The 13442-nt window shown below is 41.7% G+C and overlaps 1 protein-coding gene across 1 annotated transcript in view; it reads left to right on the forward strand.

Annotated features, from left to right (window-relative positions):
• The window catches only part of ror2 (receptor tyrosine kinase-like orphan receptor 2), a 45718-nt gene extending 33258 nt beyond the window's left edge, over positions 1–12460 (forward strand). Inside the window, exons 4-8 of the mRNA XM_084572255.1 lie at positions 4765–4886; positions 5032–5346; positions 5736–5990; positions 8222–8427; positions 9080–12460. Coding sequence (XP_084428381.1) covers positions 4765–4886; positions 5032–5346; positions 5736–5990; positions 8222–8427; positions 9080–10537 — 2356 coding nt within the window. The 3' untranslated portion in view covers positions 10538–12460. The remainder of the gene's footprint in view (positions 1–4764; positions 4887–5031; positions 5347–5735; positions 5991–8221; positions 8428–9079) is intronic.
• The last annotated feature ends 982 nt before the right edge of the window (positions 12461–13442 follow it).

Consider the following 13442-nt stretch of genomic DNA (forward strand, 5'->3'; position numbering starts at 1 on the left):
TTTGTGCTATGCCGCGCTGACTGATGCAACCAAACCATGAGGGTAGCACGACATGCAACATTTCTTCTTTCGCACTTTTGTGGTATTGAGTCACCCGAGTGGGGCTCAGTTTAGATTCCTGTACCAACAGTCAGACCCTAGCTGGTGGTTTGGACAGACCTGCTTTAAACTAGAAAGAATGCTGATTCATGTCCTCAGTCAGACCAAGTGTTTCACAAAGCCTCTTCCAGGGTCTTATCTCATTAGCCAACATGACTCCTTTGCTGAGTTACATCTAGAGCGGGGGGAGGAAAAAGTATTAGATTTGACAGATGTTGGGATGGATGCAATTACTTTGCTGTCCGTTTATCCATGGTTTCTATTTACTTTTATAGTTAATCAGAAAAGCCATAGTGACCTCATAGTGTTGTCTCACACCAGCAACATTCTTGCATTAGCAAGTGTGCGACTTTTTATTGTATGACTGAGTCACTGGAGCCTTGACAACACTTCATTTTCCCCTTGTTTCAAAAACATGCAGGCAATCAGATAACCAGTATATTCTTCATCAGAAGAACATAGTAGAACTTAGTAGTGCAGCACACTGATTGTTGTTAAGTATATTTTGCACACTCCTGCAGAAATCATTTACCAACTTACTGACCAATCTTAAACCCAATGAGTTTAACTTTATTGACACGTATGACAAAGAAAAGCATTCACTTTTCACATTTTAACTGCATTTACCGGCACACAATTTAACTGGTAAATAAATTCAGTATTAATCTTGTGCTCCCATTTGATTACCTTCTCTCAGCTTTATTGAATTGGTAGTTAAACCCACCCATAACATTTTTTGGGGGGGGATTTTGCTCTGCAGTCCCTTCATTTGAAATTCATCATTCCTGGGCAAATGAAATCATTTGGGCAGGCTTGATGGACAAAAGACTAACAGCAATACATTTATACACGTCCAAGGGCAGTTCACTTGATTTAGTTTAAAACCAAACGGCTGACGTAAGAAAGGAGAGATGCTTAGATTCTGTTATTGCATCTTTAAGGCATTTGGCTAGTAGCATATGTCACAAAATTCATAGCTTTGATTGTTTGTAGGACTAATCAGTGATTAGCAGATGTACTTTTTCTTGAAATTCAAACATATTAACAGATTAAAAATATGATAAGAATCCAACAGGCTAACATTAGGTTTGCATTTTGCCAAATATCTGTGGTGATAGATGAATCATGCCATTGGAATGTTCAAACAAACATGTTACATCACCACATATAGCTAGTCAAATTCATTCATTTCATCAGGCACCATGACAACAACAATAACGTCCATACCATGTGCCACAGTATTAAGTTGCCACTTGATACTTTTTAAACGTAGTCAGCATTATTAACGTCCTGTACTTGGTTGTTATTTCTGTATTTGCTAAATGTTTTTCCAGATCCTACATGTAGTCCAGAACATTGATATTAGTACACAGTCTTTCAGAACAGTTCCATGTTCCTCCTAATTCACTCTGCCCACACACAAATAGATACTCCAGAAGAACACATTTAACCTAACACTGCTTCAGACTAGCATAAATCACAGGCCACCTGGCTGAACCCACTGTCATTCTGGTGTAGCTCGGTGTAACTTTAAACCAATCATAATCCTGAACGCTAAGCCCAGGATGCAGCAACAGTGATCTGCAAAGTAGTGTCAGGGAGGAGCTTCTTTCGGAAGAATGGCAAGTTTTTCCATTAGTATGGCCAGTTCCTCACAAAAGAAAATTACACCACAACCATGAAGGACACCTTTACCAACAAAAAATGACCTACATAAGTGGTGCTCTGGAGGTGAAGCCTGCATTAGCTCCAGAGGAGCTCACATTGGTACGTTGGTCAGTAGTGCATGCTGCCACCAGTGTAAAAAGATGTGACAAAACAACTCTGACGGACAATAGTGTCAGGAAAAAGGTCATATCAGGTCAACCAAGATCAACCAAGAACGTTGTGAACATGTGTTTTGTAGATCTTTACAAGTCTTCACTGATAGTACCACACAAACCCCCATCAAAAGCTGCCATTTTAAATGTATAGGTGTCTACTATGGAGGTTGTTCTGATTGCTTCCCATAGCAAAGGGCTCAGTAACATGCAGGCATAGAAGGGGAGTGGAATGCCATGTGGAAAAGTCATGGCTTTATCCCAACTGTCTACATTCAGTGAGTCAGACGACGCTCTTATCAGGGCAGCCAAGACAGTCTTTATGGTGTCCTTTGTACTAAGAAGGACATTTCACATACTATGACCCCTTTTTCTAAATTACCTTCTACATATCTTTGAAAGTTAATAAAAACTGATACGGGAAGATGCAATCCGCTGATAATATCAGTCATGCTTATGGCTAAGTTAACCATTGCGTTGCCCTTTAGCTGCTGACCCTGGGCTAATGTTGGGTTGTCCTGAAAAAAATAGCATACTCCAGGTAAAGTACTTGGTAATGTGGAATGGATATTTCTACTGTTTACCTAAGACTAAAGATAAAGTAGTTCCTGCTGTGAAAACATTTCACATGTAAAATCCCTCCTCTATATTAACCAACTGTTTACACCAACTGCACTTCCTGATTAGTTTTTCATGTACTTGAAACAACTCCCTCCCCATCAGCGCCGCACTTTCCTTGTTGGCAGTACATGGACAACTATTTTTGGTTCTTCTTTTGTTTTGGCAGCTCAGTGATAGGAACATATTTTCACCCTTATTTAAAGACTTGTATGGATGGAGAAAGAAGCCATTAAAACCTACTTAAAAGGAATACTACACGGGTACCTCAGTTTATTAGTAAGTGGTGGTATGCAATAAAATGGAACAGTACGCTAGATCAAAAGCACAGGCTTATTCTCTATATAGCATCCAATTCAAGTGCTGCTGGTAAGAATAGAATTGTACAGTAGACAATAAGAGTCATTGTCACTATATCTTCCCATACTTAGTAGCTCAACGCAATTAACTGTGTAAATGTGATTGTAGATCTGTGCTCACAGAACAGGACAGAGCAGCCAGCTCAACCATCTGCAGTATCTAATGTTTACTGTGTGAAATATATCCCATGCTTTGGGCTTTGGGTTTGTTTGTTTTGTGGATTAAGTCTTAAACCATGACTGGAAGACTAAGCCCAGTAAAAACATAACATATGAATGACCTCAGCGAAAAGCCAAGTTTAAATACAAGTGTAAACCAGTTGGCTTAACCAGAACAACTTCCTATACAGCAGCAGCGTTTGCTCACAGTTTATATATTTGTTCTCTCATAGTCATATTTTTACTCATATCGCAGGGTCCCAGTGTTGAACATGCAACGTTGTTATCCGTCAGTCTGAGTTTTTATGCTTTCGGTGTACACCTTTACTCTTAAGTTTTTAAATAGATGATTTAGAACCAGTCTGTAGAAAGCATGTTTTGATACTGGGACACCAGAGAGGCCTGTGATGGGGGTCATGGTCTGCACAGGGCCTCAAGACAGGCCAGCACTGCCAGGACGTCTACAGGAAGTCATTTTCTACAAGCCACCATCAGACTTCACAATTCACCCACTGTGTGTCAGAGCAGGGCCAACATTGATTAATCTGTGGACCAGCTGTTATACTCCATGTGAGACAACTAGTGGATTCAGAACCTGAACACAGTACCTTCATTGCTCTTGCATTCGGGCATTCATCACATTACATATTTTCATTCCAACGCTTGTTGAGACTGCCTGATCCCTGCCTAGCCCTAACCCTTTTCACAGCATCACATCCACTTGCGAATATGAAATATCATTATCTCGCCAAGCTGAAGTCAAATGTACTGAGCACTCTTGAATAAAGCTGATGACCATGTGATCTTCCCTACATTTCAAATCAATAGTCAAAAGCTTTTTTTATGCACTATTCCTGGGGTCTAATCTTTTCAGAACCCAACTAGCAGTCCTTTAGCCTTCTTACATTGATTGAATAACTGTAGTCCCTGTAACACCACTAGAACCCTGCAGGGCTCTATTGTGTATGAGCACAAAGCAAAAATGGTTCAGGAATGGTTTGAGGAGAACAACAACGAGTTTGATGTGTTGACTTGGCCTCCAAACTCCTGAGATCTCAATCTAATGTAGCATCTGTGGGATGTGCTGGACAAACAAGTCCGATCTATGGAGGCCCCACCTCGCAACGTACAGGACTTAAAGGATCTGCTGCTAACATCTTGGTGCTAGATACCACAGCACACCTTCAGGGGTTTAGTGGAGTCCATGCCTCGACGGGTCAGGGCTGTTTTGGCAGCAAAAACAGGGAACAGCACGATATTAGGAAGGTGGTCATAATGTTATGTCTGAATGATGTATGTGTATGTCTTATCACTGTGGCCCAAAATACATAATGATTCATGTCATAATTCACCACAGCTCAATGCTGCCTGTGCATTTAAAGCATGGAGAAATACTTATTATGACTATTTTTAATAACTTTTATTTTTAATCATGAGACTCATGTGATCTTACTGTACTGAGGCGTAGATGTGACAGTTTCATGTGTGTAGGCTTTGTCAAATTTTGACACTGCATTTTCTCTCCCAGCTATGGTAAGACTAAATAATAGTTGATCCTGCGACCAATGTTTTTGAGTTTACAAAATCCATGCAAAAGACTGATCTGCCAGTGTGCATGTTGGATCAGATGTGGAAGGTCAACAGGTGCGTACTCTGCCTTTTTAAGCGCATGTTCCTAAACTGTAGTTTGTGTTTTGTTTTTTCCTCAGGTCACGTGAGAAAGGTTTCTGCCAGCCCTACCGAGGCATCGCCTGTGCTCGATTCATCGGTAACCAGAGCATCTACGTTGAGTCACTGCAGATGCAGGGAGAGAGCGAAAACCGCATCACAGGTGAGCAAATCAGCGAGTTCTCCAAGCTTGTGCAATACACTATCATCAGTACTGAACTGTGTGTTATTGCAGCTACTAAAGATATCTGAGATTACATAAACTCATGACAAACGGTTCAAACATGTTCCTCTTTCTTCCCTCCAAGCTGCCTTCACTATGATTGGCACCTCCACCCACCTGTCGGATCAGTGCTCCAGTTTTGCCATCCCATCCTTCTGCTACTACGTCTTCCCTCTGTGTGATGAGGGCTCTAGGGGCCCTCGGCGGCGTCAGCTCTGTCGAGATGAATGCGAGGCCTTGGAGAACGACCTGTGTCACGCCGAGTACACCATAGCCCGATCCAACCCCATGATCCTCATGCAGCTCGAGCTCCCTAACTGTCGCTTGCTGCCGCGGCCCGGCACACCTGATGCTGCTTCCTGTATGAGGATTGGAGTGCCGCCAGAAAAACTGGATTCATGTAGGTGGATGCTAACACAGACACACACCACAATTATTGATGACACCCCGCCCTACACATTCTTACCGCTATTTGAAACCAGGTGTAAATGTACATCATAATACTGTGCATTAAGTGGGAAGACATGTCCTTCGTTCATTTACTAAAATCCATACATTTAGATTCCACGGTGGCTTTAAGCACCATGTGATTTCATCCAGCAATTACATTCCCTGTAATGTAGTGTGTATTTGATCATAACTTTTAGGAGGCAGGCGTGTCTCTGTCATAAGTATAAATCTGTCTTGGAGTCTGAGCTTGGAGTCAGCACATAAAATGAAATAAAAATGTAAGCTGTCTCTCCTGTAATGTGTGGGCACATTCATCCTGAGTCACTGTCTTCTCTACAGATCCCCCCCCAGATTACAGCTGCTACAATGGAAGCGGGGCTGATTACAAGGGCACATTGAGCATCACTAAATCTGGTCACCATTGCCAGCCGTGGAGCGCTCAATACCCTCACAGCCACAACCAGTTACAAGACTACCCCGAGCTCTGGGGAAGCCACAACTTTTGTCGTAACCCAGGGGGCCAGATGCAAGCGCCCTGGTGCTTCACCCTGGACCCTCAGGTCAGGGTGGACCTTTGTGACATCCAACCCTGCAGTAAGTACTATGATAAGGGCTCTCTTAATGCTGTGTTTTGATGTAACTGTATTAAGTGATTGGACAGTATCATATGCCAACAACAGTGTATTTCTGTGGGAGCAATCCAGGGTCTTTCAGACATGATGCTCTGGATGTAAATGTGAGGACAGTGTTATAGGTCAAATAAGCAATTTTACCTAAAAGTGACAGCATCAATCAGACCTAAAACAATTAGTTCCACCTAATTACCATATCTCATGCTCAAAGAAAACAAAACCATTGACAATGAAACATTGTGAGTGAGGCAACTTTATGTTCTTCTTGTTTATGTCTTTAGGTCTATAAAAACCATGACAAATGCAAGTAAGATTATGTACTGCATATGCCTGTGGGAAGCGTTATCTGACAGTGCCAAAATGAGTTACATGCAATTTATAATATATACCATAAAAAATTTGAATAAGAGTAGCAAACTGGTAAGAGCCAGTGTGTGCAGACAGGGTAGAATGGTTGGAGAAAGGTTGGATAAAAGAGTACCATTAAGAAAGAAAGGAAAGGTTTACGAGACAGTGGTGAGACCAGTGATGTTTTATGGTTTAGAGACAGTGGATTTGAGGAAAAGACATGAGGTAGCAGAGCTGAAGATGTTGAAGTTTTCTCTGGGCGTGACAAGGATGGATAGGATCAGGTGGATAGGATCAGGGATGAGTGCATTAGAGGGACAGCTGAGATAAACTTAGAGAGGCCAGGTTGAGATGGTTTGGGCATGTTCAGAGGAGGGATAGTGAATATATTGGTGGAAGGAGGCTGAGGTTAGTGCTGCCAGGCAGGATGTATAGAGGAAGACCAAAGAAGAGGTTTATGGATGTAGTGAAGGAGGACATGAAGGTAGCCGGTGTGAGAGAAGAGGATACAGAGGATAGGCCAAGATGGAAGCATATGATTCACTGTGGCGACCGCCGAAGGGGACAGAAGGAGAAAAAGAAGACTACTAAGAGCCAGCATGATATTTCTAATTGTTTTTTAGAATCCAGTGCTGCAAAACACGGCCCATTGATACTAGTGCAATTTTAAAATAACATAATTCATGATCAGTGTGGCTAGACATCAGTGGATTCCTGACTGTAAGGTTCCAAAAGCCGGGGTTAATCAATTGAAAATGCAAATTTGTGCACGGCATATTCAGATTATTTGTTCTGACGATCCTGAGATGAGCTCAATGTGTTCCCAGGCCTTTGTTGTTCATTTTACAGAATTTCCCAGGGTCATGTTGAAAGCTGACAGCTGAGCGTGCTAAATCTGTTGAGCTGTCAATGAGAGCAGATTGGACACTGTAGTGTATAACTATCATTTGGACCAGCAGAGTGTAGTGTTACTAGTTGGTTGTGTGTGAATGTCAGACTTGTTAAAATAAATTGCTTGTGAACAAAGATTCTGCTGCCTTTTCTGGAACAGTCGGAGCAAATTATTTCATCACTGTCCATGAATGAATGTGCGAAGGCGATCTTAGACTCCGTCTTTTGTTGTGATTAGAGACCCTGCGTTCTTTCAGAGTGGAAGTGAGCTGAAACAGGAGACTGTGGCAGCTGAATGGTCTGCAGTGAAGGACAGCACGGAGTAATTTGTCAGCACACGCTTTGTAACAAAACACTGCAGTGTGATGAAGGATGTCACCCACAGGCTACAGTATATGCACAGTTTAGCCGGTATCTCCTGATTTGAATTTGTTCTGGTGGTTGCTGATGGCTCACAGAAGCTGGTGGTCTTCACACGTCCCAGTTGTTTGTGGCGTAAAGCTGTTCCTCTGCAGGATTAACGCACTGCAGAGAGAAGATTTTGAAGGTAAAGAAAAGAACAGTACATCAGCCCTGTTTGTCTTCTGTACCTCCTCTTCATCCTTTAACTTTTAAAGAGGGTGCTGGCATCTTTCAAGGGCATCCTTTGCTCTTTCAGATTCACTGATTGGTACCAGGGGACTTTCACCAAAAGTTTAAAGCAACTATAAGTATATACTAACGGTGGAATGTCCACATGCTGGTTCAGTCCCCCAGAGCAAGCCGCATGCGGAGTGTCCTTGATCAGGACACTGAACCCCCAGTTGCTCCCATTGCATGACACTGGTGTGTGTGTGATTGTGTGAACGAATGGGTAGTTATGACACTGTGACTGTAAAATGTTTTGAGTACCAATAGGTAGTAAAGCGCCATGTAAAAACAAGACCGTTGACCGTATTATCTTACTTTCTCCAGAGCCTCCAGAAAACACCAGGAAGGAGATTCTGTTCATTCTGATCCCTGCGATTGCCATCCCACTGGTCATCGCTTGCCTCTTCTTTCTGGTTTGCATGTGTCGCAACAAACAGAAGGCTTCAACTGACACGCCGCCTCGCTGCCAGATCAACAGCTCACCCAACCAGAATATGGAGCTGTCTCTCCTCAGTCAGCAAAATCACCAGGTAACACAAACACAAGGTATTGAAGCTCAGTGGTATAGAGGGATTCACAGTCTTTCCATTTGGCTGTGTCCACATAAAAAGAATTCTGAGAAATTTAATTATTGAGGAGAAATGTATTGCACCATAGAATTACAACCTGAAATGTTCTCAGGCCAACAATTCAACAAGAGTTTTGAGGGTAACTACCCACTCGAGGAACACAATTGAGAACCATTTAGAGGCTTATGTTCACAAAAACACTGCCAACAAGAATGCTGTGTTTTTTGCCACGGTTTGGCAAATCCTTTTCTTTTTTAAGACTTTTAAAGTAGATCTAAACTCACAGCTCTTATTCAGGATAGGGCTTTCACATGATGTAATATCACAAGTGTCACTATAGGAACTGTGTAATTTCTGTTTAGTCTTCAAATTCACTGTTGCATACAGGAATAAGCAAACAAATGTTGTAATTACTGCAAAGTACATGGTGAACTTTGTGTCCTCTGAACCTCAGCTTTTTGGCCCCACATGCTGATTTGGGTCTGCACACCGAGTAATAAAAGTTAATACGACCTTCACGCACCTGCAAATGATACTGTTGTATTCCAGTGCTAAAATATTACAGGTTTTATTGTTGGCCATACACTTTAATGATATTCCTTTATGCCTACAGGCCAAGCTACGGGAGATTAACATGTCAGCAGTGCGATTTATGGAGGAGCTTGGTGAGGATCGGTTTGGAAAGGTTTACAAGGGCCACCTCTATGGCACAGCACCTGGAGAGCAGACCCAGGTGGTGGCCATCAAGACTTTAAAAGACAAGGTTGATACCACTCTCTGTGAGGAATTTCGCCATGAAGCTATGCTCCGCTCTCACCTGCAGCACCAGAATATTGTGTGTTTGCTTGGTGTAGTCACCAAAGAGCAGCCAATGAGCATGATATTTACCTGTTCCAGCCTTGGTGATCTGCATGAGTATTTGGTGATGCGTTCCCCCAACTCAGATGTAAGCAGCTCAGATGATGACAAAACAGTCAAATCCGCACTGGAGCAGGCTGATTTCCTTCACGTCATCACCCAGGTTGCCGCTGGAATGGAGTACCTTTCCAGCCACCAAGTAGTCCATAAAGACCTTGCTGCTCGAAACATTCTGGTCTTTGACAAACTCAGTGTCAAGATCCTGGATCTGGGCTTGTTTAGAGACGTCTATTCTGCTGATTACTACAATCTCATGGGGACAAATCCTTTCCCTATTCGTTGGATGTCCCCAGAAGCTATCATGTATGGCAAGTTCTCCAACGACTCTGACATCTGGTCTTATGGTGTGTTGCTGTGGGAGACATTCAGTTATGGTCTTCAGCCTTATTGTGGCTACTCCAACCAGGATGTGATTGAGATGGTGCGCAGCCACCAGCTACTGTCTTGTCCAGATGACTGCCCGGCCTGGATTTATACCCTCATGTTGGAGTGTTGGAGTGAATTCCCAGCAAGAAGGCCTCGCTTCAAAGATATCCATGCACGTCTGCGTTCCTGGGAGAGCCTGTCCAACTACAACAGCTCTGCCCAGACTTCCGGCACCAGCAACACTACCCAGACCAGCTCTCTCAGCACCAGCCCTGTAAGCAACATTAGCATGAGCACAGCAAATGCATCACGCTACACTAGCCCTAAAAAGAGCTCACCATTCCATCAGCCTCAGTTCATGCCAATGAAGGGTCAGATGCATCGGCCAATGGTGCCTCCACAACTCTACATCCCTGTCAATGGATATCACCCCATGCCAGCCTATCCTTACCTGCAGAACTTTTACCCAATGCAAATACCAATGGCAATGCCTCACCAGCAGATGCACCACCAACCACAAATGGTCCCCAAAGCTGGTTCTCACCATAGTGGAAGTGGATCCACATCTACAGGCTATGTCACCACTGCCCCTTCCAACACTTCTGTCACAGAGCGAGTAGCTTTGCTAAACGAGGACTCCAAGACCAATGGTGAAGGCTTGGCTAACATGGCATCCCAGGAAGACCTAAACCCAAACGAGGACTTGTCAGTGCCTGAAACGGAATTGCTAGGTGACAATGAGGCAGCTCAGACTGACGAATTGGTGATCCACCTGTCAGACACATAAGTGCGGTGTCGTTTGAAGGACAGCGAGACTGATATTCTGTGAGCTGTGCTTGCTTGCCAAAAATTCAATGAGCAGCAAAAAGTGAAGGGAGGAATTTTGCAAACAGTGACTGAATGTTTTTTATGACTATATGTTTTTTATTATTCAAGATGCACTTGAATGTCAAGTGTCTCATATTTGTACCTCTCAAACCCCTGTGTCAGTGATTAAGAAAAATGAATTGTGCAATTTCTCTTTAGACCTCGCTTTAATATGTTGCCATTCAGAAGAATTTTTGTTCTTGCCGTTGCTGTGCAACATAAAACCTTTTCTTAACTTAAGCAAAGTACTTTAAAGGGTTCCTTCCATTGATGTACTTTCTGATTTCTCTAGTAGTGTTGCCAGTTGTTCTGTAAGGGAGAGGGTTGTGCTACCAATGCACACCCTTCCAACTTGGATATCATACCCCTCTATACCAGCATCTTCTCCGACAAATAGGAACTGCTAGTTTGACATGGAGTGTAGTTGTAGTTTAGTCTACAGAGCCAAGGTTGAGGTATTGCTAACTCAGAACTAAATAGATGTTTTATAGTGTTGAACAAGTATCTTGCTTATTTGCAACTCTTGCGCCCCTTAATAACATTTTTTATGTTGTTTTTGAAGTCATTATTCTGGAGTTGGTGAAAGTCACAATCACAGAATGTGAAAATGTATGATGAATATAAATGATGTAGGAGTTTTGAAATGAACTGTCTCTAAGTAACTGTGTTAATAATTAAAACTCACTGAGATGTATTTTTGGAACTTGCCTCCATCTCTCAAAACAAAAAAATAAGACCAGAAACTTTTTTATTTTCAGGCCAGTGACAAAAGTTTTACTGCACATGACATATTTTCAGTGGAGTCGATACATTTAACATCAGTTGCAATAACCAAGTTGTATAGATTTGTAATTGATGTACTTTGGTTTGAACATTGTATTTGTTTATAGTTTTTCTTTATCGGTAAAGATTGCTAAGCTTGGTGTTAATACAGTGTTTTATGTTTTTTACCACCACATTTGCTTTGTTTAAGCATTTTTTTGCTTACCATATACTGAAGTATCTAATAAAGTCACATGAATAAAATATTGTATTTCCCATTGGTTAAATCGTGTATCACTTGTAGATTATATTTTGTCATCTGACCTTAAAAGTGCAGAAAGTTTAATAAATGACGCACTGCGCAGTCAAGAAAATATTCATGCAGTGAATAAATACTTACATTTCTGATGCAAATAAAATAACCTAAATTATGATTTAGTGCACCTTTCCACTGGAATTCCCATTCTTATTTACAAATGCATCATATAACAGGTCGTTGGGATTTTACTTCCTTTAATTAAACCTCAAAGTGTTAATCATGGAAGTTTGTCCCTTAAAAAAAGACTATTTTCATATTGTTTTAATGAACCCTTCAACCATATCTCATAGTCCTCATGAGTGTTGTTAGCTCACTTATGAAGAAATGTGCCAATTTGTTTGATAACAAACTATGGAATTTTTGGCCACATAGTACAGTGAGTCTACCCACTGTCTACATTCCAAGGTGGACTCCTTCAAACATGACACAATAGATTTCCTGTAAAATGCCAAAAAACCTAACAGATGAACCATTGCTAAAGTTGATCAAGTAATATTGTTACAACCTTGTATAGATGTCAGATGTCTGAGCCTGTGAGGGAAGAGACATGGTCAGTAACACGTGCTAAGGTACTGTTTAGCATGATCAGGTGATTCTAAAGCTGATGATCACTTTAAGTCCTCATCAGACCACTTGTAAAAATTGCATCTCACACATGTATGTCAGGCTATACAATAAACAAGAAGTCTATAGATAGTGATACTAGAAATGTCCAGTCCATAATCAAAAGAGGAAACAAAATGTAGTAACTTATGGCACTTACTAAACTACTTAATACTACTTACTAAATGAAAAGTACATTTAAAATTTAACCAAAACACATGAACCAAATATGTGCTAGAATTCTTTGTTGGTGCTTTCAGTGGACTATCCAAAACAACCTACAGATTGATCATCCTAATTTCTCAAAGCATAAATACTTTTTATGTCCTATCCCAATTTAAACATACAAAATGTGTTACCAGGAGACACAAAGTGTCAAATGATGATAGCAAATGATAGGTTTTATTTGTTACATGCAGTTATACATAGTACAATGCACAGTGAAATGTATTGTTGTACCTGCAGCCATAAAAAAGTAATACAGTAAAACAGTAATAATTGCACATAGCACGCAAGGTAAACAACATAAGTATAAATGTAATACTGTGAAAAATGTAAACTTAGAGGGGGTAGCTAGTATATACATACATTTACAATATTTGAAAGCAGCTATGTGACTTAAGTGCAGTGGTGCAGTGGTGTTTAGGTCCTGTTAAGGCTCAGAGTTGAGCAGACGGATGGCATGGGGATAGAAACTCTTCTTCAGCCTCTCGGTCTTTGTCCTCAGGCAGCGGAAACGCTGGCCTGATGGCAGTAGAGAGTAAAAGTTCATGTGTTCAGGTGATGAGTCCATGACAGGTCCTGTGAGATGGTCACTGCCAAGTATCTGAAAGTGTCCACTCTTTCCACCTCAGAGCCACTGATAATAAGTGGAAGCAAGTCCCTCTGCTGTTTCCTACTCAAGTCCACTATCAGTTCCTTTGTTTTGCTGACGTTCAGCAGGAGGTGGTTCTCCCGGCACCAGTCCTCCAGGTGGAAGACCTCCCTCCTGTAGGCTGTCTCGTCTTCGTGGGAGATTAGTCCCACAACAGCGGTGCAGTCAGCAAACTTGATGATGACGTTGGAGTCTGACGTGGCCTCGCCTAGAGACACCTTAATCATATATATACACATATATATTTGAAGATGGGATATTCTCTGA

Source organism: Chelon labrosus (genome assembly GCF_963514085.1).
Source record: "Chelon labrosus genome assembly, chromosome: 22".
Lineage (NCBI taxonomy): Eukaryota > Metazoa > Chordata > Actinopteri > Mugiliformes > Mugilidae > Chelon > Chelon labrosus.